General features: G+C 45.1%; 6 protein-coding genes across 8 annotated transcripts in view; 2 read left to right on the top strand and 4 right to left on the bottom strand.

The window, feature by feature from the left end:
- Positions 1-12: 12 nt before the first annotated feature.
- LOC142884522 (4-trimethylaminobutyraldehyde dehydrogenase-like) overlaps positions 13-24,381 on the bottom strand; it is a 273,088-nt gene continuing 248,719 nt past the window's right edge. The window contains exons 2-12 of one of the 2 annotated variants that reach the window (XM_076020348.1): positions 5,485-5,640; positions 4,285-4,430; positions 3,828-3,957; positions 3,591-3,725; positions 3,293-3,489; positions 2,546-2,686; positions 2,268-2,456; positions 1,118-1,205; positions 881-1,022; positions 515-627; positions 13-410 (exon numbers count right to left, since the gene is read on the bottom strand). In XM_076020348.1, coding sequence (XP_075876463.1) covers positions 316-410; positions 515-627; positions 881-1,022; positions 1,118-1,205; positions 2,268-2,456; positions 2,546-2,686; positions 3,293-3,489; positions 3,591-3,725; positions 3,828-3,957; positions 4,285-4,430; positions 5,485-5,626 — 1,518 coding nt within the window. In that variant the 5' untranslated portion in view covers positions 5,627-5,640 and the 3' untranslated portion in view covers positions 13-315. Of the gene's footprint in view, positions 411-514; positions 628-880; positions 1,023-1,117; positions 1,206-2,267; positions 2,457-2,545; positions 2,687-3,292; positions 3,490-3,590; positions 3,726-3,827; positions 3,958-4,284; positions 4,431-5,484; positions 5,641-24,381 lie in introns of those variants that run through there. The other variant, XM_076020263.1, reaches the window with a different exon arrangement.
- On the bottom strand, positions 6,903-9,028 carry tmco1 (transmembrane and coiled-coil domains 1). The gene is made up of 7 exons (XM_076018779.1): positions 8,889-9,028; positions 8,324-8,401; positions 8,156-8,215; positions 7,996-8,042; positions 7,837-7,904; positions 7,510-7,654; positions 6,903-7,363 (listed from the first exon to the last, which is right to left on the bottom strand). Exons 1-7 carry the CDS (start codon positions 8,956-8,958, stop codon positions 7,265-7,267), a joined length of 567 nt encoding a protein of 188 aa, XP_075874894.1. The 5' UTR covers positions 8,959-9,028; the 3' UTR covers positions 6,903-7,264.
- LOC142883557 (uridine-cytidine kinase 2-A-like) lies at positions 9,071-13,717 on the top strand. Of its 2 annotated transcripts, XM_076018565.1 has the most exons (8): positions 9,071-9,199; positions 9,783-9,969; positions 11,138-11,297; positions 11,605-11,701; positions 11,790-11,932; positions 12,124-12,221; positions 12,347-12,395; positions 12,996-13,717. In XM_076018565.1, exons 2-8 carry the CDS (start codon positions 9,865-9,867, stop codon positions 13,127-13,129), a joined length of 786 nt encoding a protein of 261 aa, XP_075874680.1. In that variant the 5' UTR covers positions 9,071-9,199; positions 9,783-9,864; the 3' UTR covers positions 13,130-13,717. The 2 variants fall into 2 exon arrangements, with proteins under 2 accessions (XP_075874680.1, XP_075874764.1); XM_076018649.1 differs by lacking the exons at positions 9,071-9,199; positions 9,783-9,969 and adding an exon at positions 10,706-11,043.
- On the bottom strand, positions 14,021-16,166 carry aatf (apoptosis antagonizing transcription factor). Its single transcript, XM_076018324.1, has one exon. It carries the CDS (start codon positions 15,993-15,995, stop codon positions 14,367-14,369), a length of 1,629 nt encoding a protein of 542 aa, XP_075874439.1. The 5' UTR covers positions 15,996-16,166; the 3' UTR covers positions 14,021-14,366.
- magoh (mago homolog, exon junction complex subunit) lies at positions 16,321-18,433 on the top strand. Its single transcript, XM_076018437.1, has 5 exons — positions 16,321-16,511; positions 16,888-16,946; positions 17,628-17,738; positions 18,055-18,137; positions 18,210-18,433. The coding sequence occupies exons 1-5, from the start codon at positions 16,421-16,423 to the stop codon at positions 18,307-18,309; spliced, it is 444 nt and encodes a 147-aa protein (XP_075874552.1). The 5' UTR covers positions 16,321-16,420; the 3' UTR covers positions 18,310-18,433.
- LOC142883351 (carnitine O-palmitoyltransferase 2, mitochondrial-like) lies at positions 18,571-22,486 on the bottom strand. The gene is made up of 5 exons (XM_076018197.1): positions 21,963-22,486; positions 21,550-21,630; positions 21,270-21,376; positions 19,793-21,097; positions 18,571-19,314 (listed from the first exon to the last, which is right to left on the bottom strand). Exons 1-5 carry the CDS (start codon positions 22,124-22,126, stop codon positions 18,986-18,988), a joined length of 1,986 nt encoding a protein of 661 aa, XP_075874312.1. The 5' UTR covers positions 22,127-22,486; the 3' UTR covers positions 18,571-18,985.

Raw genomic sequence — 24,381 nt, 5'->3', positions numbered from 1 at the left:
GCACATGCAACGTTTGATTTTGAACATTTTATTTTTTTTAAAGAAATAGGTGCTTTCGTAATAGGTGAGCAACAGTGGAAAAATCTGACACTTTCATCCATTCTGGGTTCACAGTTCCAAAGTTTACAAAGAATATCTAATTAAGGCTCTTGATCCTACTTTCACTGGATCAGGTTTTGTTGGAATAATGCAGACATTTACATAAAAATGAAATTGAAAATATATCTCTTTCTTTTTTTAAGTGAAGTGCTCGTGGTGCTCATGGATGCAGTAAAGTGCCAAACTGAACTCAATTTACAGCTGAGGCACAGCGGTTTAGAAGAGGCTGTCCACGTCGCCCATCTCCACAACCACAGTCTTCAGCTGGGAGTAGTACTCGATGGTCACCTGTCCATTTTCTCTGCCAAAGCCTGGTGAAACACAGAGGAAACAAACGTTAACGAAGCACACCAGTCGGAATGGATCGTCTCCGAGTCTGAAGCGGAATAGAAACAAGGATTGAGAAGTTTCGGACCCGAGTGCTTGTATCCTCCAAACGGCACCTCCACAGGGCTGATGTTGTAGTTGTTGATGAAGACGGTTCCTGCCTCCAAGCGAGCAGCCACACGGTGTGCGCGGGAAACATCCCTGCAGGAAGAGAGGCACCCAGCACGTCAGCGCTTGAATTTTCATCCCTGATTCTAGTGGAGCAGCTTCAAATGATCAATTAAGATATAAAAAAATAATAAACAAAATTAAAAAAAATAAAATTCCGCCATGGGACCATCATTCATCTACTGTTTCTTTTCTCGTCTGTTGTGTGCCGATAAGCTGCAGCACGCTGCCACACAGCAGCCTCACAATCTTCACAGCTGAAGCCACACATAGCACTGAGGCCGACCTGGTGAACACTCCCGAGGCCAGTCCATAGGTGGTGTTGTTTGCCCTCCGGAGCACCTCCTCCTCCGTGTCGAAGGGCAACACGGACATGACGGGGCCGAAGATCTCCTCCTTCACGCAGGTCATGTTGTCGGTGCACTGATCTGCGGTGGCAGGAGTGGCAGGGTGAGAGGTGGGCGAGGGACACGGGCTCGCGACGTGACTGACGGGCGCGATGACGTCATCGGGCGAAGTTTACCGAGAACACACGGTGACATGAAGTAGCCTGCCTTCAGCTTGGGGTCGCTGGGGACGTACGGTTCTCCTCCACACAGAACTTTGGCCCCCTGGTGGAGACACAGAGCACTTCAGACAGGAGCAGGAACACAACCTTCACCCGCACTGTGTCACAGCCACTCCGACGTTTCAACCCTGGGAGGACGGACATACGTTTCCCGAAACAATTGCGTTTTGATTTTTACATATTCAGCGGGCAAATCAGAAACTAGGGGTGAAACGCCACAGTAGCCTCGGCTCTTTCTGTATTTCTCTGTCTGCTTCTGCAGCGTTTATTAGCGTAATTAATTTTTGGCCCGTTGTGTGATTTCTTTTTGTGAGATTATGTAATAAACAAAAAATGTCACTTGCACGTCGACAGGTTTCAAGAAATTATCAAAAATATATGGGGATCTTTGGCGGATAGGTTACAGATATTTCCTAATGTGAGACACTAGTCACACTGGGGAGGCCTGGCTGGCACCAAAGCTGCCAGCACAGCAAACCTCTCAGCTGCGGCAGCACAGGAACGCCCACATGGGAAAATAAAAAAACGTTTTCACATCACAGGGCAGCTTTTGTGAGGAGGGAAAATGTAAAGTAACACAATGCAAATGCCACTGCCAATGGTGGGTGACAACAAGACTGCTGAACACAATGAGATGAAATGTTGTTTACTTGTCAGTCGGCAGTGGAAATGACCAGAATCACCGGGAAACAAAGCCATTAATATTTAGTGCTGCAATGTTTTCCCTACTTAAGTCAATTCGATAAAACTTATACAGGCATATATAGGCTGACCTTTGCCGGGACTGTGGGCTTATACCACCATCTAGTGGACTCTAGTGGATCTGGTAGAAAGTTTTTTTTTTTTTTTTTACAAAATGTTAATGTAACTTATTATTTGTATGTACACTGACAAAACTTTAATCATGTAAACATAATTTCACCAGAAAACAGAGAGTTGAATGTATTCTGTATTCTATTAATGGTATTTGTCTGCAGTTAGACGGCTGAATTCAGGATGAGAGCTGATTCACGTAACAGCTGAAATTAATTCCTTCGCGTATTTGCTTTTATTCTATTATTTTTCCAATTTTAATAATCAAAATAAAAAAAAAACGACTCCCTACCTGCTGCTTGGCCTGACTGACAAAGTTGAGCACTTTGTCCAACTGTGGTTTGCTTATCAGCGCCCCCATGCGGGTGCCCTCCAGCAGAGGGTCCCCCAGAGGGATGACCTTGGTCTTTTTCACCACCTCCTCCAGGAACTGAGGCATGATGTCCTTCTGCACGTACACTCTGGTGCCGTTGCAGCACACCTATGTTGTGCACACACAAAAAGGGGAGGGGTCAGAGGTCACACAGGATGTCCTGGGTCGGTCTAAGGCTGCCGTGGCCGCCGTCTAACCTGTCCCTGGGTCAGGAAGTTGGCCATGAGCGCTCCCTTCACGGCGTTCTCCAGCTCGCAGTCTTTGAAGATGATCAGGGGAGATTTGCCTCCAAGCTCCAGGGTCACCTGCTTCACCCCCTCAGCAGACATCCCCATCACCTGGAGGAGGGGAAACAGTTCAGTTTAATTTAGCTTATTTTCAAAATGTTATAAACATTTAAAATACTAAAATATATAAAAAAAAATAAAAAAAGAGAAATAAGAACAAACAAAATTGGAATTATCAAATATATATTTTTAACATTTCAAGTGCATCATTCAAATGAAGTTTCCCATGTTCAAAACAGAGGAGGAAGAAGTAGGAAAACCTTTTTATTTCTGCCCCCCTTTTCTACTATTTAACAAAAAAGAATATATAAAAAATATATAACATTGTAACATAAATGATAGATATATATGTATATATACACAGTATACATATATATATATATATATATATATATATATATATATATATATATATATATATATATGTATATAAAATATACATATATGTATGTGTATGTGTGTACAAGAGATGAATATGTACATGGACACATACTGCAATCACAACAGCATCTTTAGCCCTTTGTTCGAAACCAATACTCTGCTGGACTTTCAACATGGTCTCAGAGTGCAGAGCCAACGTCTCGCTAGGGGGTGCCCTTCGTGACATCACAAAAGGCTGATTTCCAGAGAAATAAGTCCCCGCTCAGGTTTACATACCTTTTTCCCTGTTGGCACACTACCGGTAAAAGAGACTTTGGCGACTCCTGGGTGCCGGCAGAGCAAGGAGCCGGTCTCAGCTCCGCCCTGCACCACACAGAAGAGCCCGTCGGGGACGCCGGCCTCTTTGTAAATCTCGGCGAGAACGACAGCGGTGATGGGAGTCATGGGGGAGGGCTTGAACACCATGGCGTTACCTAAAAGAAGCATCGACAGCACTTTGTTGAGCCACTGCTGCACAAACACGCAGAAAGAATATCCGAGTATTTGAAATAAAAACACAAATTAAAAAACTCACCACATGCCAGAGCAGGAGCAGACTTCCAGGCTGCGATCTGGAAGGGGTAATTCCACGCACCGATCCCAGCACACACACCGAGGGGCTCCCGTCTGGTGTAGGCAAACGCTCCGCCAGGAAGCTGGACGTGCTGGCCTGCCAAGGAGTGGACAACAAGGCAGTCAGTTGGGTGAAAAAAAACACACCAGAGCTTTTGAGATATTTTCTTTTATAATTAAAAGTTTAAACGTCTGGCACCTGAGAGCGCCCCAGCCAGGCCAGCATAGTACTCAATGCACTGCCAGGCCACGTCAATGTCCACCACAGCTTCCGTGATGGACTTGCCGTTGTTGATCACTTCCAGCTTTGCAATGTCCTCCCGTCGTTCCTGTTGAGGAAAATAAGGAAAAAGAAAAAGGTAAAGTATGCAAAAATGGCCAAAGAATGTTTTAAAACGGTTTCTCTCCGGTAAACCAGTTGGTTAGTTAGTTATTCAACAACAGTGATAAGACAAGGACAAAGTTCTCACAGCCGACAAACAGACACACAAAGGGAACAATTAGGTTTGAAATTGGGCTGGAGTGAAAAGTTGGGCTTTCAATGAATAGCTTCACCCCTTCGTCCCTCAGGCTCACACTCTCAACTCATGTTGTGTAACACTCAACACTGCACAGGCCTGTGTGTGCAACTCGGCTGACGCAGCGCGGCAGCTCACCCTGATGATACGAGCGGCCTCCAGCATCACCCGCGCACGCTCCATGCCCGCCATCTCACTCCACTTCTTGTAGGCTTCATGAGCGCTCTGTATGGCCTCGTCAACCTCCTCCTTCCCGCAGGGGAACATCTGACACAGGACACGGCCTGCAGAAATAAGAAATAAGGAAGGAAATGTATGTCGCAGAAAAAACAACAACAAAGGGTTGGGAAAACATCTGGGAACAATCTTGCCATAAAATGTCAATACAGAACATCCAAAAGAAAAAAAAAGAAAAAAAAAGTGTGCCTGATCAGTGACGGTAACGGTATAAGTTTTAAAGCCCTGGAGACACAGAAAATCACATGGTCACATGGTTCAGTTTAAATGCAGAGATTTATGACTATTTAATTACATTTCAGCAGGCTAAACAGGTTTGATGCATTATTATTATTATTATTATTATTATTATTATTATTATTATTATTATAACAATAATAATAATAATAATAATAATAATAATAATAATAATAATAACAACAATAATAACAATAATATTAATAATAATTTTCTCTAATTTACGCAAGAGGACACGATCCCGATGTTTGTGTCGAGTTCGAACCGTAAACTTGCTGACGGTCCCTGAGAAGTGTATCGAATAGTAACGTTGAAAATGTGATATTTGGTCGGGGGAGGTAGGAACATGGCTTCTTTCCCAACAGCTTCAATTGTTGATCCACTAACAGAACATTCACACGTCCTCTGAATCAAGTGCCGATTATTTGAGACAGCCCGGGGGAGTGTGTGGGGGATTGTGGGGGTAGGGTGTGCTTCCTGCGGGACAAAGTGCAGACAGGGCCAGCCGGCTAACGGCTAACGCCGCTAGCTTCCCCTGGCTGGGATACACAGTCTTCTTCTTTACCAACACTTCACTGTAACAACACATTTGCAAGAGTGGCGACTTTCTTAAAATTATAATAATAACAAAAATAAAATAAATAAAATAGAAGAAGAAGAAGAAGAAGAAGAAGAAGAAGAAGAAGAAGAAGAAGAAGAAGAAAGTGTATTCTGCGGGAACGAGCCATTTAAAATAATTCTATTCTGTCCTCGGTTGAACTGCAGACTGATTGTGTAACGTCAACTATGACACTAAAAAAAAAACATTTAGAAACACGTAGTCATTTTCTATGGCGCAACACATTTGTGGGCGTTGCGTGTTACCCGTCGCAGGCTCGAACACGGGCTCCGCGTTCTTCTCCTCCCGAGGTTTGACTCGCTTCCCTCCCCAGAAGTTGAGGTAGTCGGTGACCACCAGGGTCCCGGTAGCGGCAGTGGACATGGTGCTGAGGACGGACTGGGACATTCTGATTCTAAATAAAAACGATTTAACCTGTGGGACAGGAAAAATATCAGGAAATCAATAAAAAGTCGCACACAAGAGGTTGGAACGTTTGTCATGCAGATGAGGCAAAAGTTAGCAAGAGCAGAAACAACCAGCAATACATCTGCACAGGTTTAGAAGAGGGAAAGGACATTACCAGTGATGCACCAGGAGACGGACGACTGACCCAGTGGCGTTTGCAGAATCTGTCAAGTATTGAACGCAGTGAAAGCCACGCCCCTATAACAAAGGGGGAGGGTGGAGTATGGTTTAACCCAAAACTTATAATTTGTAGTTTGTATCTCAAAATTAGCTTGTATCGAAGAGTGAACTTTGTCAAAACATATATTGATCCTTTCGTATGCTGATCCCAAACTGTCTTGTCTAAACTTGTTCCAATTCTAATCTCTGTTGAAATAAAACAGAATATTAGTTATTTGTATAGTTACTTAGATAGATTCGAGGGTTAAAAAAAAACAACAAAGTAGAGAATATATGTAAATCAACAGCAGATATGTTCACATTGACCTCCAGATTGGCACAACATTCTCTGTTAGTCCATAATTTAGACCACATTCAGACTGCCACCCAATTTTTAGCCCATCCAGATTGAAACTGGATGGCTCTTGAGTAGTGTAAACAGTCTCATATCACATAAAATCAGATTTTTGCTAAACCGATTGAAACCATCTTCGGGAGGCAGTTTCAAATCGCATTTGGACAGATGCACCTCAGTCTGAACAGCTTCGAACACACCGATGGGTTTTGACTGTCCGTGACGTCACTCTATGCAATGCAAGACCCAATGCGCCAGACCAGAGAGCATTGGAGGTGCGGAGCTGTAACGTAATGGAGCAGACAGAAGGAGTAGAAAACAGCAGTCCCTGGACAGAGGAGGAAACTCATTGCCTTGTCAGTCGGTGGGAAGATAGCTCCATTCAAGCCAAGCTCCAGGGCATGTATTGCAACAAGTGCTGCTGTCACAATTATATGATGTCACACACTACACGCTACACTGGAAGACACCTCCGCTCCGAGGAGTCAATAATGTGGCCCAGTCTGAACAGAGCCAGATCCCATTTGGACACTTGCTTAAAACCGTGTGGACAGTCAGCCCTAAAAATCGGAGGAGGAATCTGATTTGAATCAGATTCGCCTGCAGTCTGAAAGCAGCCTTAGTCAACCTAGGTCACCACAGTATTTTTGCACATGTGAAATTATCAGAGGATTATTAAAAGCAGACATACTCATTCAAATTTAATCAAAATGATTTATTGCAATTACAAAGACAGTACATTAATACTGACAAGTGGATCTGACCGTGGCGCGACCGTGATAAAAATCAATAAAATTCCAAGAGTGCACGGCATGCGCTGAATGCACCTCAAGTGTCTGCATCTTTTTAATAGCCAACATAATTAACAACCTCTTTATCTGTCACTAGATTCTACAGTCAAAAAAAAATAAGAGTTAAATAAACATAACATGAACAAAAATTTTGTCAGAACGTATTATAGCTGCAACATCTGACACCATTCCAACGACTCTGCAGCAGCGTCTGATCGGGGGGCTGTGACAGTGCTGGAGTAGAGACTTCCAACCCCCTGCATGATTTGATAATTAGGAGAACTTGGCAGCCTGAGGAGGAGGTCCCAGAAAGCCTCCAGCCTGTTTGGTGGCAGCTCTGGAGGGGGCCAGACCGAGCATCTTCTGGATGTTCTGGAGGAAAGACAATAAAACAAAAAAAAACAATCAGAAATAATAATATGGATGATTCACTCATTACTTGAGATTACATTAACCTTGTGGCTAATGTTTTCACAAAGCTTCTTGCTATTTATATTTTCTGAAGGTGTCTCGGATACCTGTCTGATCGACATGGTGCACAAGATATACAGGAAAATGAAGGAGCAGTCAGTGAAATCCTCTCCCAGCAGGTTACGGTGCGACAGGCCCTGGATGTAGGACAGCGGCACAAACGGCAGCTTGGCTACGACTCTACCGTCGAAGCTGAAGAAAACACCACAAAAAGGAAAGACATTAGAGCAAGAAAGTGAAACGAGAAACCTCCACGTTTGTATTTATTTTTTTTATACCATGCAAGAACAGTTTTTCTCAATCTACTTGAGTATCACCAACTTTTTGGTTATGAATTAAAAATTTAAAGTCAAAAGATTGTTGCATCAACTTACATGGAGTTGAACATGCCCATCAAGGCTGTGAAGCAGAAGCCGATAGCAAACATAGACTTCATGCGCACCTACATATATATAAAGACACAAAAGTAAAATACTGAATATTTGATGAATTTTTCCTGCCACCTATATAAACAGGAAGTTGAAGTAACCCACCATAGACAGGTCTCTGTTGTTGTTCTTAAGTTTCTCTTCTTGCCTCTCTGTAAAATCATAAAATGACTTGTGAAGAAATGCTGTAGCTGCTCGCTGCGCTGCTTTATCATTGCAATCATAATCATGGTTAGTTAAACACAAACTTTGACTTGATTCTTACCGATCTTCTTCTTCTGCTGACGTCCTGCGGATTCTGTGATGGTTTCCTTTTTCTTCTCAACTGTAATAAAATGAAAAGACACAGAAATCACAATGGGATGTCATAAATAAACAATCGCTAAAAAAACAAAAAACAGTTGTTTAATGTGAAAAAGAAGGGATCACTTACGCTTTTTACTTTGTTTTTCCACTTCAGCCTTTAGCCTCTTGTACTTTTCCGTCCGATACACCAAAACCCACGTAATTCCTACGGGGAAAGGGGTTTGTAGAAAAAAATAAAATAAATAAATAAACCATTCAAAAAAAAATCCCTTACAAAAACTACAATGGCATTGTGACAAACAAAGAAGGGAAACGTTTCGAAATCCAGCAAACAAAATCTTGTTTTCCCATGGCCAAAATTCTTAAGAAAAAAAAACAAAACTGAGCTACCCTTTAAAAATGTGGTGTTCGGGTAATTATTTTCTTACGATCTCATTTACTTCGAAAAGATAACCGGAAGTCCACTGCTTGCCCTGATTACTATTTCTGTAAAGCGTTAGCCTGGTTAGCTTATATGGCTAGCTCGCATTTAAATAGGGTAATTTTCATAGGTACGTCAATCAGCAGTTGGCATGCGTTAAAATGTAACGAGAATCATTTTAACAGTGAAAAGGAAATGTAAGACTGAAAACGGCACACGTCAAAGGTTCCTGACAGATCAGTTCCCAGAGCCACTCGGTAATTTAACTCACCTTCGGCTAGAAGCGCCGTACAGACGGAGATAAACACGATCAGGATAGTGTCTGGAAACATAGTGCTCATTGCTGCAGGCGTCACGTTAAATGAAAATGTCAATTTAAAAACTGTTAATAGAGTTTTGCTTTAGAATGAAAGCCAGCAGGCTGGACACATTAACCGGATCGGCTTCAGCTTTGCTCTGTCAGCATTTGGTGAAAGGGGTGCACGGTTTCACTTCCGGGTCATGCTTGCGAGAGGGGAAAAAAAAAAAAAAAGCCCCCAAAATATGCTGGTTCTCGGGCACAGTTGTGATGCTGCTTCCGAAGTGACGTTTAATAACTTGAATGAGTCATTAAACTTCTCCATAAATACGTAAACCGGTTTCTTTCAGGCTTTGGTAGCGCTGACATTCATTTTGGATTTATTCAAATCGTTAAAGAAGAAATTTGTCCCTGTGGAATTACCGTACACGGGTTTGGCGCATGTGCAGCTCACATCATGCAGCCTTCCTACATGGTTCACGTTAATGACTCTCGGGCTTTACCAGTTTGTTTGTTTTTTAAATCCCCTCTTTTAACTTGAGCAAAGTAATAACAATTTCTCGGGCGTAAATAAAGAAGTTTAATATCCACATGAAACTGCATTGTAGCCATGTTTATTTAAAAAAATAAAAAAATAAAAAAAAACTTTTATTCAATGATGTGCTTTTAATTGTTCCTCGTGGTACAACCGGAGGGATTCTGCAGCTGGGGGAAAAAACAGGTTTAACAGAACTTCAACGATTAATGAAACACAGAGATGCCTCACATTTCGTCATGTGTTTTTCTTATTTTTCTTTTCTTTTCTTTTTTTTTCTTTTTACCCTCCTCAAGTGAACAGTTCATCAGCCGCATCAGCAGCATCAGCAGCATCAGCAACGGCGGCGGCGTCAGATGGGAGGGGTACAGCCCCCCCGTGTCTCAGAGAGACGCATCGCCCCGCAGATGAAGCATGCTGGCTGACAGCGAGACAATGCCAGATGACCCGGCCGGGAATGGGACCTCGAACCGGGAGCCCTTCATCATCGGCGTGGCCGGTGGGACGGCGAGCGGGAAGGTGGGCATCCTCATCGCCGCGCTGCATGTCGACCGTCACTGTCTGATTGGTGTGTGAGTGTGTTTGTGTGTGTGTGTGAACCCAAACAATTGGACTGATCTCTTTTTCTTGGAGGACAATGTAAAGATGAGATGAGATGAGATGAGGGGAGAACAATTTTTTGGTCACATTAAATGAAACCTGTGAGTCAGTCAGCGTGACCAGTTCGCCGCTTCAGTCAGTAGGAAAAAATATTCAAAACAAGAGCGCATGTGTGCATTTAGCAGGGCTCGACCAGACAACTAGACTGTAGGATTCTATCACGGTCGAGATTCTTTTTTTCCCCCTTGACACTGTGGATTTAAAATGCGCGGATGCGATTTGAGTTAATGGGCAAAAGCTTCGCAGGTCCCACCGGTGTTCTAATAGTTTGGGCTGCCGTGTTCAAAGAAGTGTGTGCGCGTTACTGTGAGAACCATAGTTAGCGCGCAGTGGGAGGTGAAGGGGGATAAAATAAACAACAACAACCTAAGGCAGTGTACAAATAGGAGCAATAATTAAAAAAAAAAAAAAAAAAAAAGTTCTTTGAAGTACAATAAAATGTTTGCATTCCTTAAGTGTGCCATGTATTTTTTAAATGTATATTTTCTTCATCATGATCTGCTCCCACTGCGTCTTTATCAACAGTATATAACATTTTGTTGGCTTAATAATTTTTGCAGCTAGTGATTAGACATCTGCAATAAAATAAAAAAGCAGAAGAAAAAAAAAAACAGTTTTTGCACCATCCCCTGCATGCTGGATCGCCTGGGGACAGACCCCAGGCCACAAATCTACCATTTCAAACACCTGACCCATTTGATAATTTCCATTTCAGGAAACCGTGAATCATTACGATTGAAACAGGGAATGGAAAATATGTTCCATCCAAGTTGGAGTTAGTTTAAAGGAGTTGGCACTGCACGATTGTGGTTCAGCGGGCGTTCTGTTTGTGGCTTCCACTTCCTGGTATTTCTGCTACACGAGTAACTGTTTCTCAGAGACACCTGCTGTTCCCACCGTGTTGTCCAAACAAGGAGTAAAACATGCATTTTTGTGTGTGAAAACCACTGGAACAGGCCACGGCGTACCCAGAGTTGACCCCTGATTTCTCGACTGATGTTGCTTTTATCCCACCGGCCCCGTGCAGTCGTCTGTGTGCAGCAAGATCATGGAGCTGCTGGGCCAGAACGACCTCGACCACCGCAAGCGGCAGGTGGCCATCCTGAGCCAGGACTCCTTCTACCGAGTCCTCACCGCGGAGCAGAAGGCCAAGGCTGTCAGAGGCCAATTCAACTTCGACCACCCAGGTAGGTACCCGGGTCAGGGAGCTCAAAATTAACAAGATGTACGTTTTCGAATCCCTATGGTATTAAGCTCTTTATTGAAATGACTCTTAAAACATTGGAAAAAATTGATGAAATACAGCTATTTTGTGATTTACTTACTCTCGAGATAATTCTTCAAGTTCAGCGGGCCGGATTAAAAAGCTCAACGGACCACATGTGGCCCCCGGGCCGTAGTTTTTCACCCCTGCCCAACTCCTTTACACAGCTGCCATTTGTCCTGCAGCTTTTACCACATGTGTGTTGTGTTGTGTTGTGTCCTCCTGTCCAGATGCGTTCGACAACGACCTGGTGGTCGCGACACTGTGGGACATCAAGGCGGGGAAGACGGTTCACATCCCCGTCTACGACTTTGTCTCTCATTCCCGGTGATTCCCCAGCAACCCGCTCAGCTTCACGTGACTTATGTATACAACCCACTTTTTCCACAGCTCAGCCTGCGTGTGTGTGTTTCAGAAAAGCGGAGGTGGTGACGGTGTACCCGGCAGACGTGGTGCTCTTCGAGGGAATCCTCATGTTCTACTCTCAGGAGATCCGTGACCTCTTCCAGATGAAGCTCTTTGTCGACACGGACGCCGACACACGTCTGTCCCGGAGAGGTGAGGGGGAGACGGCCCACAGTCTCTGAAAACCAGAGATTTACCCTCAAATATACCATATTTATACATTTCTTTGGTTTCAAATAAAGCGAGAGGATATGGGGCTCTGAACTACCAACCGTTTGTCTCGAAAAGCTTAATGTGAAATATTTTTGCTCAGTCTTTGCGTTGTGTCACCCATCACCCACCAGTGTTGCGCGACATTAGCGAGCGTGGACGCGACCTGGAGGGCATCCTGGCGCAGTACATCACTTTTGTCAAGCCTGCGTTTGAGGAGTTTTGCCTGCCGGTGAGTGTTTTTTACATTTTATTTTCTTTCCCACACGTCACTGCCGCTGCTGCTCAGAGTCGAGGCTGGGGATTGCGACAGCCGCTCAATGCCTCCATTCCCTCTGTCCACTCTGTCCTGTCTAGACAAAGAAGTATGCAGATGTGATCATACCACGAGGGGCCGACAACCTTGGTGAGTATTTGTCCCCCCTGTCAGTGTGAGAATCGCAATGAGAGAGGTGGCGGTGGCGGGTGCAGCCTAAACAGTGGCGCTGGTGAAGGTCACAGCTGTGTGTCTGTTGACGTCTGCGCTGGGAACTGAGGAAAGAAAACAAAACATCAGGAATCAAAACAGCGCTTCACAGCTGAAAACAAAAAAAAACTTCTTTCTTGGCTGACGATCCCACAAAGAGTCTGGAAGAATTGAGGGAATGTGTTGAAATGAGCAGAAAAATAAATCATCATTATCATCATCATCATAGTTAATAGTTGTAATAATAAATATGCGTATATAATTTCCCACAAGTAAAGTGAAAACTAAACCCTTTACTTCCTCCAGTGGCTCCACCTTTCACAGTATATGCTAAAATTGCGCTTGTTTGTGATGTCACAAAGGGCACATACCTCAGCGATACTGCTGCACATCAGTGGCCACACCCCCACAGCCAGGTGTTGTAAACACTTGGCTAATTGTGCTTTTCTTTGAGTGTGCAGAGATTTTTTCAGGGATAATAGATTGTGGAAAAAAAGGTCAAACTGTGACACCCCTCTCACACTCTCTGTCTCCCTCCAGTGGCCATAAACCTCATCGTCCAGCACATCCAGGACATCCTGAATGGTGGCCTGACCAAACGACTGAACGGCTGCTTGGTTGCTCACGATGTGAGGAAGCAGCAGAACCTGGAGTCCAGCAGTCGGCCTCACTGATGGGCCTGCCCATTTTTTAATAGTACAGGCATCTGATTGGATTTAGCGACCAGTGAGGAGGGAAAAAACAATTTAATTCTGTTGTATTGACATTAATCTTTTTTTTGTCTCAAGTACTGTGCGAGGCTGCCGCTGCTTCTGAACCTTTAAAAACATTCTCTGTGCGGCCACCAGGTGTTTCACTGCAGGGTTTGACCTGAGCTGTCTGCAGCAGCTGATCAAATCAGCCGATGCTACTGTGTCTTATTTCAATCTGCCTTTATGCAAACAGCCTTTTTCTGTTGTTTTCTTTTTAAATAATGAAGGTTTTCCTGACCTGAGCCACTTTATGTTCACGAATCAACAAACAACCGATTTACCACCTCAGACTTTCTGATGCACCACATCGTTCCTGCTTCCGTCTTCATGGACGTCGCTGTTCAATGTGAAACATAAAGAGCAACTATGTTGCAATGAAATCACCCCCAGAGTGTTACGTTTCTTGCCACTTCGTGTTGTTATTTTAAAGAAAAGAATAAAAAATTGTTAGATTTTTTTTTTGCACCTGGGTTCATCAATAAAATTCTCAGGTACTTTGGGTTGACTTGATGTGTTTGTCGCTTTGCAATTCCTGGATTTAAATGTGTGCAAAGGTATTAAATTATAGCAAAATCAGAAGAAAATAGGCAATTGTTGCATCTGGCCACAGTCATTTATGAGTCGTCTGACTGTCAAAAGGTTTTTGACTGAAAGGATTAAAAAAAAAGAAAGAAAAAGAAAACATTTCTATGAAAAACTAAAACTAAAACTAAAAACAACAACCCAAAACGTGCTTTTGACAAGTGGGCTGCTGTGTTGGCTGAGAGCGAAGCAATGTTTTGGTTTGATTCTAAAGAAAGAAATGTGAAGCCATTACCTCCAAATAATTTGTATTATGCATTATTTGTACAACAATTACATGAAGAGCATAAAAACATTCAGTATATGAAGAACAGAACTGAGTCACCTGTAGAATGTTGTACAGTAAGAATGTGACGCTGCCAAAGATCAAGATCGGCGTCCAGCTAGGGGACGGATGCTACAGGTGTGTGTGTGTGTGTGTGTGTGTGTATCCCAGATACTCAGTGAGAAGGCCCCTGCTGAGCCACATCTGGAATGCAGCAGAACACATAGATTCAGCCTACACACACACACACACACACTAATATTAAAATATTAACAATAATAATATAAAGGCACTGCTTTGCTTCCGTGTCCGTCACTCTCTGGCGCCGGCGTTGGCAACGGCGTGGGCTTGGCCAAAGAGGCCGCGGTAGAGTTCGCTGCGCGCCTCGTCGCTCATGGCGCAGTGGTCGACGGGGGCCATGAAGTTGAGAAGCTTGCCGTGGACGTGGAAGCGCGTCTTGCGGCCCTTGCTGGCCTTGGTGTCCACCTTCTTCTTGATCTTGCTGCGCAGCTTCTGGATGGCGAGCCACTGGCGGCCCATGGCCACCTGGTCGTTGGGGTCCGAGGCGCTGGTCCGCCGCTCGATCAGCTCGCGCAGCAGCTGGTGGTAGAAGTCGTCGTCGTCGAAGATGTCCTCGTCCAGGTCCTTCAGGTGGGCGTTGGCCTTCAGCTGCTGCTGCTGCTGCTCCTCCTCCTCCTCCTGCTGGATGGCAGCGGCGGGAGCTTCGGCTTTTCCCAGGACGCGGTACTCGGAGCGGCGGGTCTGCGTGCGGCGCAGGAGCCTCTCCCTGTCCAGCATCACCTGCTCCACCTGGCTCAGGATGTTCCGGTCGAAGGCGCCGAAGCCTTTGCTCCTGCGGCCCGTCGTCAGCCGGGTCTTGTCGTGCCACTTCTGCAGCGTGGCGTCCCGGTAGGGCTGGAAGGCGGCGAAGCGCTTGGCCATGAAGTCTGGGTACTCGGCCATCTCCAGCTTCCTTTTTGGAGCTCCGCCCCCTCCACCTTCATCGCCGCTGCTCATTATCTCCTCCTCCTCCTCCTCCCCCTGCCCTAGTGTGACCAGCCGGGTCTCCGGGTTCTGGTAGAGCAGCTGGTCGTGCAGCTCCACCAGGGTTCTCTGCAGAGCCTTCAGAGCCTTGTGGGAGTTCTTCAGCTCGGCCGCCAGCTCAGCTCCGCCCCTCCTCTTGAACTCGCCGAAGGTCTGCGGCTGCGGCAGCTGGTTGGCTGTAACCAGGGCCTTCTGGAGTTTGATTCGGCCCTCCAGCAGCTGGTCCCACAGGGTCAGCTGGTTCTTCACCGCCTTCCCTTTCTCCACCTCCTCGTCCACCTTCTCCCGGGAGAAGGTCTGCACCGTCCCACCGTCTTCGCCACCGTCCAGCTCGCTGCCATCCGAGTCGTCGCCGTCGTCACTGCCTTCGACCTCCTCCTCCCCGTCGTCTTCATCATCATCATCATCACTGACCCCCAGGTCATCCATGCCGTCTGTGAGTTTGTGGAAGTCCACGCCCTGAGGAAAGGTCACGTCGGCACTATCGTTTTGGGAGAGCAGCTCAGCATCTTTTGCATCTCTGTCCATCACATCATCGTCCTCCTCTTCCTCCTCAATCATGGAATCATCATCGTCATCCTCCTGCTGGCCAACACTGCCTTCTTCATCCTCTTCCTCCTCCTCCTCATCCTCTGCCTCCATCTCGATTAGCAGCTGTTTGCGAGACACCGGTTTTCCAACGTACCGCCGGTCTGTCTCTGACAGCAGGGACGCGCTGCCCTTCCGCAGCGCGCTGAGTCTGGCGGCCACATCGCCGTCGCCGTCGCCGCCGCCGTCCTCGTCGAACGGATCGACCACCCGGGCTTTGGTGGCCTCGTCGTCGTCGTCCTCCGGATCGGCGAACTTCGGCAGCGGGTTCAGCAGCTCCTCGAGCTCTTGAGAGAACGAGCTCGCCATCGGTGAAGCGTTTAAAACAGCCTCACGTGTGTGGTTTGACGCTGGAGCGGGTCCCTTGAAGCGCGTACAGATGACGTCACCAATGAGCGACGGATTGTAAATAGCTGCGCTCCCCGTTGACTGACTTTCAGGCAGAAACTATCGTCAATAATTATCGACGTAGTAAGAAGCTGAGAGATAAAGCGATGAACAACATAGTTGTAAAATGAAAACTTGAATATAAATATTGAAAGATAATAATCAATGCGCGATATATTTAATTTACAATCAGAAGCAGAAAAGGTTACAGTGACACCTTGGCAGACCTACTTTGGGGAACAAAATCCCCCTGTTTGAAACAGTCTACGCATGCGTACACGAAGCCTGCCGCTCTCGTTCCCTCGCAGCACACATACCATCCACAGAAGCCGTGTCAAAGAGCAAATATGTCCACAAGTGACTTTTATTTGAGATATTATGTCGGTCACAAAGGAAAGTTCGGACACGAGTTTTTGGAATTTGAATTTAGACCCGATGGTGAGTACTTTGCCGTCGGGATGAGAGAAGCGGTAGCTTTTCTCAGTCCGTGCTAACGTCGCTAGCTAACCGGCTGCGTCTAGGCCGCGGCGGACTTTGCGCTAGTTGCCGTCTCCGCCGCCACATTTTCTTTTCTTCTTCTTCTTCTTTTTTAAACTGAATTAATATTATTATTGGTTAATGTTTAGATTCAAATAGTCCCTCATATTGTCAATTAAAATACACTTTTTTGAAAAAGTTATTTGAACTAGTCGAATACGGCCTCAGCTGCATGTGGTTTGCTAACACGCTAATCCGAGCTATGTCGAGATTGTGATTGAATGAAAAAGATAATAAATAAATCTTGATTGCCATTTAACTTGATGTCTTCTCACAGGTAAACTGAGGTATGCAAACAACAGCAACTACAAGAATGACGTCATGATTCGGAAAGAGGTACCTTTCGTCCTAAGCGTCATTGTTGATCTAGCATATTAAACCAGAGAAGTCGGTGTTGCATGGTCTGCATATTCAACATTTTTTTCAATTTTTTTTTATTTGGCAGAATACATAATACGACGGTGTTTTGTAAAGTGTGAGCAACAACAACTTTAAATCTCACCCATTTACTTTTCATCCCAATGTTGACCACGGCTCTGGTGGCGATTACTATTCGATCTAACAGTGGCTGAGTTTCAGAGAGGGACAGGTTTCGTAATCATAGTCCAGTTTTGGGACTTTTCATTAAGTACTTCCACCGGTTCCTTTTAATTATAAACAGTTCTGCAAATGTAGGTAAGTGTAGACTCTAAACTGATATTTAAAGTGAACTATTACAGTAATCCTGTATCTTGTGTCATGTACTCACCTGCGTCCAAACTTGTGCTCCATTATGTGAGAATACATGACTTCCTCTCAGTAACACTCAATAATACAGTATGAACAGCAGCAGGAACGAAAATGTATCCACTCGTCCACAGAGTTGATTTCTAGTTTCTCTCATATCAAATTTATTAAACAGGTTTTGTTGATTTTTGTAATCAACAATTGTAAGGGAGTACCTGCACCCATAAGGCTTAGTATGAAACGGTTTCAAACCTGCACTGGATTTTGACTCTCGCCCGTTGTGCCAATCAGGCATACGTACACAAGAGTGTGATGGAGGAGCTGAAGAGAATCATTGATGACAGTGAGATCACAAAGGAAGATGACGCTCTGTGGCCGCCGCCGGACAGAGTTGGAAGACAGGTTTGTGACTTTTTTTCATGATTATCACAACAACTTGTTGACATCGTCCCAGTTCCCCATTTGCTGCCCTGGCACTTCCACGGCTGTTCAGCACTAGTAGGAGGTTCTAGTTGGGTGGGAAAAATTTATGTGAATTAATGAAGTTATACTTGTTTAGATTGATATTCCTACGGGACTCTCCAAGGAAGCTACGAATTTTCAGACTAATCATACACAACTTTGTATCTGTAATTGTGTAGAGCTGCAGCGAGTTACTGATCTGCAGGTAAATCCTTGAAGATAACTCGTCCTCTGTTTTTCTGGTGAATCTTCACAGGAACTGGAGATCGTCATCGGAGACGAGCACATCTCATTCACCACTTCCAAAATCGGTTCCTTAATTGACGTCAATCAGTCAAAGTAAGTGAAGGGTCCAAACCGAACTGGACATTAAACACTTGAAATGGTGAAATAAACCCACGTGTCTTGCAGGGACCCCGAGGGCCTCCGTGTCTTCTACTACCTGGTCCAGGACCTGAAGTGTCTCGTCTTCAGTCTCATCGGTCTGCACTTCAAGATCAAGCCCATCTAAATGTGGATGGATATGTGTTTTTGTTGGATTTAGCTAATGTTTCTGTTGTTCAGCCACATTTGTACATTTGCCTCCGTGGATCTTTTTTTTATTTGAAATAAAGGTTGAAAAAGTTGTTTGTTTACTTTGCCGCATTTGCCGTTATTTTGTAGTTCCCGTCGCAGAAATAAAGGCGGCTACTTCTTTTCATGTACAATGTACAGTATTAATTGTTAAAACTAGGGACAAACAATGAGACAGCAGATTAAAATTTACTTTGGAAAAATACAATCAACCAACCCACTGATAAAATGAACATGATCGTGAGTGAATGAATGAATGAAGTCGTTTCCTGAATCACTTAAAGGCACAACGCTATCAGACTATATTCACTGCATAGCTGATGTTAAACTGCACTTTGAGTCCTCACATGATTCGCCTAGGCAGTAATGTGAAAACATGAAGTGAAGAGACTTGATAAGTCATTGCTACAGTACTAATACAAATGCTTCCAATGGTGTAATTCATCTCAGTCCCCTAATTAAATAATCATGGTGATGCTTTCACAATCAATAACATTCTGTTCCTGCATCCTTCACGAGTGACATTCACTCTGACTGACACACACACACACGCCCCCCCCTGAAGATCACCGTCATGGTTTCAGATGTTTGCTTTCAGCGGTAGTGAAAGGACTCTAGCTGATAGGCTGTCCCTCTAGGACAGTAAAGATGTCCTCCAGGGACTTGTGGACGCACTGGAGGAATTCATGGACGTTGCGAGCCGGGTAGGTGGACACGCTGCAGCCGATCCAGTCGTCGTGGACGCCGTAGCCGACGCCAAAGCCGTCAGGCACCACTGGGGCGAAGCCGCCGAGGTTAACGGCGGGACTGGTGAGGGTGCTAGTGGAGAGGATGTTGTGGTTGATGGCGCCGTACGCCGGGTCAGCGTAAAGGCCGTGCAGGCTCCGGCCCTTTGAATTGGCCAGGTACCGTAGGGCAAACAGGTGGCGGTCGAAACCTTGGCCTGGTGGGATGGAAGAAGGCTAGTGATGCACAGTTGTACTTCTGGAGAATTGGTCTAAAAAAACAGCCCTAATTATTTGGAGATTGACACATTGATATAGGGGACTTGAGTGAAAGCCCTGTAATCTAAAACATCCATTGATATTGCCGTTTCTTCTATCCCAAAATATTACAAACTCAACCTTTAAGATTGCAGGCAGCACTTGGGACGAGTGTCAAATGCAGTCGAATGTAAATGGCCAGGACTGCATTTAAATAACAATCTCTGCATTTTTTTTAGGTGAGATTAAAGAAATAGATGAATCCGATTGGTTAATTACTGATCATAATTAATTAATCTCTCTTTTTTTTTTAATCTCTTGACAGAACTACCTGTGATCACACAAGAAATATAGTGAATCTACCATGATGTGAATATTCTGAGCGGCGAGAGTAGAGAGCAGTAAATAATCTCTTATCATGGAGGGAACTCTACTCACCCATAGCTGCTTCCCTGGTCAGCTGACCGTGGTAGCTAGAGCAGTCGTGCAGCATGGTCTTCAGCTGCTCCACGCTGTGCTGGCGCGACTGCTGCACGAAGGCTTCTGAACACTTTTTAGTGTGGATGGTGGCCGGGCGGATGGTTTCAGTGCGGCCGTGTTTGAACGCCGCCGTGCTGCAAGACTCGTACGTGGCTACCGTCTGTCCGTACTGCCGCAGGAAGGCCATCTGGAAGGCCAGCTGGGCCATCGCGTCTGGACTCAACTTGTGCTTCTTCAGCTGGTCCTTCCCACCTTTCCTGAACTCCATGGCGTCGATGGTGAGCTTTGAAACGGCCGAGTCAAAATTCTCTTTGGCCTTCGTGATGCCGTCTTTCAGCTCGCTGCTCAAGTTGAAGTCCAGCCTGCGCACAGCAGAGGCTGAGTCCACGGCAGCAGCAGCAGAGCCTGGGTGCACCAGCGGCTGCTCCACGGTGTCTTTGAAGACCTCGTTCTGGAAGCGAAGCACCGCTACGCCGTCGCCCCACGAGTGCTCAAAGTTGATGGCAGCCTGTCCGTCTTTGGTGAGAATGATGCTGAAGGACTTGTCGAACCAGCGGTTGCAGCCGTCGCCGTGCAGCATGTTGTGCGAGGTGTGGTTGTGGTCCTTCATGGTCTTGTCGTCCAGACAGAGACAGAAGAGGGCGCTGTCCACACGTCTCAGGTTCTCCGCGTTCCCAGCAGCTTCCAGCTTGTCCCTCAGGTTGGCCCAAACATCCCTGTTCTCACTGGTCAAGACTCCGAGAGGAAAGTCAGGGACTGGTGCTGCCTCAGACAGAATGTACTTCAAGTGGGACTGGATCTCTGCCGGCTTCACCAGGTTTCCGTCCCTGTCCACCACGTCAAACACGTACACGTGGCCTTTGCTCATAACCAGGACGTGTCGGCCCTTGTCGTCGGTGAACAGCTCGTCTCGTCCACGCTTTGGGATCCGAGTGGAGTTAAAAAGGCGAAAGTACTGGGACATATCCAGGGGGTAGGCATTGACCATGTAGGCACCATACCACGACAGTGAGGACGGCACCCAGCGGATGAAGTTCTTGAAGCCGTCTGTGTTGCTCTTTGCAGGGTTCAGATGAAAAACTTCTGGCTCCAGCAGTCCAGCGCGCAGCGTTTTCATGAAGCGCACGGCAGAGCAAACCATGTTAGTTGCCCGCACCAGCTGGTCATTGTACTCAGACTTGGGGTCGGGGTTGAAGGACATAAAGGGGTTGTAGTTCAGCACCACAGACTCACGAGCTGACAGATACATGTCAAACCACGGACCTGAAAGACAAAGATTGTTGTTGGGCAGAGTGTTGGCGTCAGGGAGACTGATGAAGATGCATGCTAAGCCGATTAGCAGGTTTAAAAAAGCTTTACTGGGTGGCAACTTATTCATAAAAAGGAAAATGCATAGTGCGGTATGTGTTTTAGCCGAGGTCAGTCTGAAGAGTACCTGAAATGTAGCTGGTGTGCTTGTTGTTCTTGTCGTGAGCAACAAGTTCTTCGTGAAGCTCCTTTCCGACGCCATTCAGAAAATCGTGCGCAATTTTCTGCGTTGCTCTGAGGATAAGATGAGAATTAAGATAATATTTCTTTATTAGTCCTACAGGGGGGAAATTTCAAGCATTACAGCAGCAAGTGGAAAGCAAAAATAACACAATATGTAGCAAACAAGCAATATAAACTAGGAATATAGAAGCTACTGACAAGACAAGAAACAAAGGAGCACTTACCCAAACTGGTTGTCATCCAGGAGAGGCCTCTGGGCAGCTAAATACCTCCGAACTGTATCTTCTAGTTTTGGGATGGGAAGTCTAGATGAGGCAAAATTGAAATTGTTACCTAAACATTTTCTTTCTAGGGACATCCACAGCAATATATTATGTGCCAGTAGAGGTCAGCCTTGTCACCGCCTTCTACAGTGCTCATTCGTTTGAATGAACTGTGCACTTTCACCTACATTCATTTAAACTCGCAACAAGTCACCCACTGTAATCCGGAAGACCAATTATTATTATTTATTTTTTAAATGTACTTTAAAAGTATTGTGAGAATAACCACATATATATTGTGAGTGTGACATGCAGAAAGCAGAAGACTGCTTTGGTATGGTAGCAACAACACAATTAAATCTGTTTCCTCTCACCTGGGCAAACTCTTCTGGTAGTGCATCGACGGGACGACACTTTTGTGCAAATATTCACCGGAAGGGACATTGCTGCTATAGCCGATAGAAGGGATCCTCGCACGGACTTGGCCTCCAGATTTGCTGAGGAGAGCCCCGTGTCTCAATGACAGTAGCATGGCCATGATGTGGCTCACCGAGGTCCGAAACAGGCAACCGTGCAGCAGCTCACCGTCTCAAGCTGAGGGGGCGACAAGCTGATGAAAAAGGCGTGAGATACGTCACTCTCACCAGTGGACACAGCCAGGGGCTAACAGCTAGCACCGGGTGATATTTCCCTACAAAACTGTCACGATGTCACGACGATACAGTGACATTCATCCCCGGCTCAGTCAACCTCGGATGGCAGCTTCGCCCAGTTTGCCCACTCCGTACGAAGACTTGTGATGAATGTGGTATTAGACGAATAATAACTATAATACAAGTGGATTCCACAACAGGAAGTTCAACCCCGGGCAAGTGTGTCAAGTGGTGTGACGTCATGGAGGCGTTCGCCTCGACACTTCCGCCAGTTAACGCCTTCTGTGTGGCGAGTCTGTGGTGTTTTTATTTATTTATTTATTTATTTATTTATTTATTTTATTTTATTTTATTTTATACGATCTGCTCCGATGTAAACAAGAATAAACAGACGGACGAGATTCATCATACCAACATACTCGACGTCGTTTCGTGCTTCTTCCGTTTTTCTGCAGAAGACCCGCCTTCTTAGCTGCTGATCTCTGTTGCAGTAAAAAAAAAAAAAAAAAAAAAAAAAAAAAAAAAAAAAAAAAGGCGTAATTCCTTCCCCCAATTTATTTGAGTGCCAAAATTGAAATTGTTACCTAAACATTTTCTTTCTCGGGACATCCAGCAATATATTATGTGCCAGTAGAGGTCAGCCTTGTCACCGCCTTCCACAGTGCTCATTCGTTTGAATGAACTGTGCACTTTCACCTACATTCATCTGAACTCGTAGATAAATGAAAGTGAGAAAAGTTGCTTGTATCCAGGATTTATTTTCAGCGAGACAGTTCGACAGGATGGAGTAAATTAAATGGGTGAAATATTTAGTTGAGATGTAGACAGTAGTTGGACGTCATCAGCGTAGCAGTGAAAGCGGACATCATGACGACGGATGATTTGACCAAGGGGGTCGAGGATAAAGAGAGTAGGATGGAGTGGTTGATGGTGTCATATGCAGCAGTGAGGTCATGCAGGATGAGAATGGAGAGAAGGCCTGAATCTGAGGAGCGGATGAGATCATTTGTGACTTTGAGGAGGGTGGGTTTGGTGCTGTGTTTTGTGCGGAATCCAGACTGAAAATTTTCTAAGAGGTCGTTGTTAAGGTGGGAATTTATGATGCTTGCGTGCTTTATTTTGGTGAAGTTCAGTGGTGAACCAAGGAGCTGAATGGGTGAATGAGACAGTTTCGATTTTGATGGGGGCCAGATGGTCGAGACAGGAGGAAAGAGTGTTGTTGTAATAATTGACAAGGTCATTGGGATCATCAGATGGGGGAGGGATTATAGACAGAGAATAGAACTTTAAATACACACACACACACACACACACACACACACACACACACCTGACCATAGCCAATCACAGGTGTGTTGCCTTCACTGGACAACGTTCACCAACACCATTAACCTCAAATAAACACAGAGCACAAAAGAACACTAGAACACAGTGCATCCGTCCGTTACAATACTAATTGGCCATTGTCTCTCTTGATGCATGACCTCGGTGGCTTCACTCAGAAGTAAAAATGTTGCGGCAGTTGAGTGTCAGAAGTTTCTTTAAAAAGCTCAATTTGATGTCGCACTAGCGTACACGTGTTTCAAGCCCATGTGGACCAGGTAGGTGTGAAATGGTGCATTTAGGGCACAGTCGGGGAGCTGTTCATATTTATTTGTCCCCAGAGACGCAAGTAATAATGGGGAAAATGTGTTTATGTGTGTTGTTAGAAATTATGGTGTGTGCAGTGTAGCTGTTTGAGTGCAAATTTGTGAGTGAGTGTGTGTGTGTGTGTGTGTGTTAGTGTGTTAAGTGGAACGTTACATGTACGTTACATGCCATGTTACGTTCATGTCTGTTTAACACTGTGAGTCAGTGTGGACTCACAATGTTCACTAAAAGTGAAATAGCAGTATTCTGAACGGCAAGCTATTTCCTCAAGGGAGTTCCTATAATGACTACGACGTTTAGGGCAAATTATTTGATAGACTTGATCAAAATAAAATGGCGCTTACCTAATTGATTGTGTAAAGATTCAATTAAATGCTGCGATGTTTGAGTTTGATGGTCAGCAAAACTTTGAAGTAAATAGTACTTAAAGGTATGACATTGTGACAATCTGCATTTACCATTTTAATCAGCTTCTATCTTACAGCTTTGT

Source organism: Nelusetta ayraudi, unplaced genomic scaffold, assembly GCF_046127955.1.
Source record: "Nelusetta ayraudi isolate G7.1 ecotype Tasmania unplaced genomic scaffold, CSIRO-AGI_Nayr_v1 ptg000001l, whole genome shotgun sequence".
In the NCBI taxonomy this organism is placed as follows: domain Eukaryota; kingdom Metazoa; phylum Chordata; class Actinopteri; order Tetraodontiformes; family Monacanthidae; genus Nelusetta; species Nelusetta ayraudi.
The sequence above is the reverse complement of the archived record's forward strand: the minus strand, read 5'-3'. Positions and strand labels throughout refer to the sequence as shown.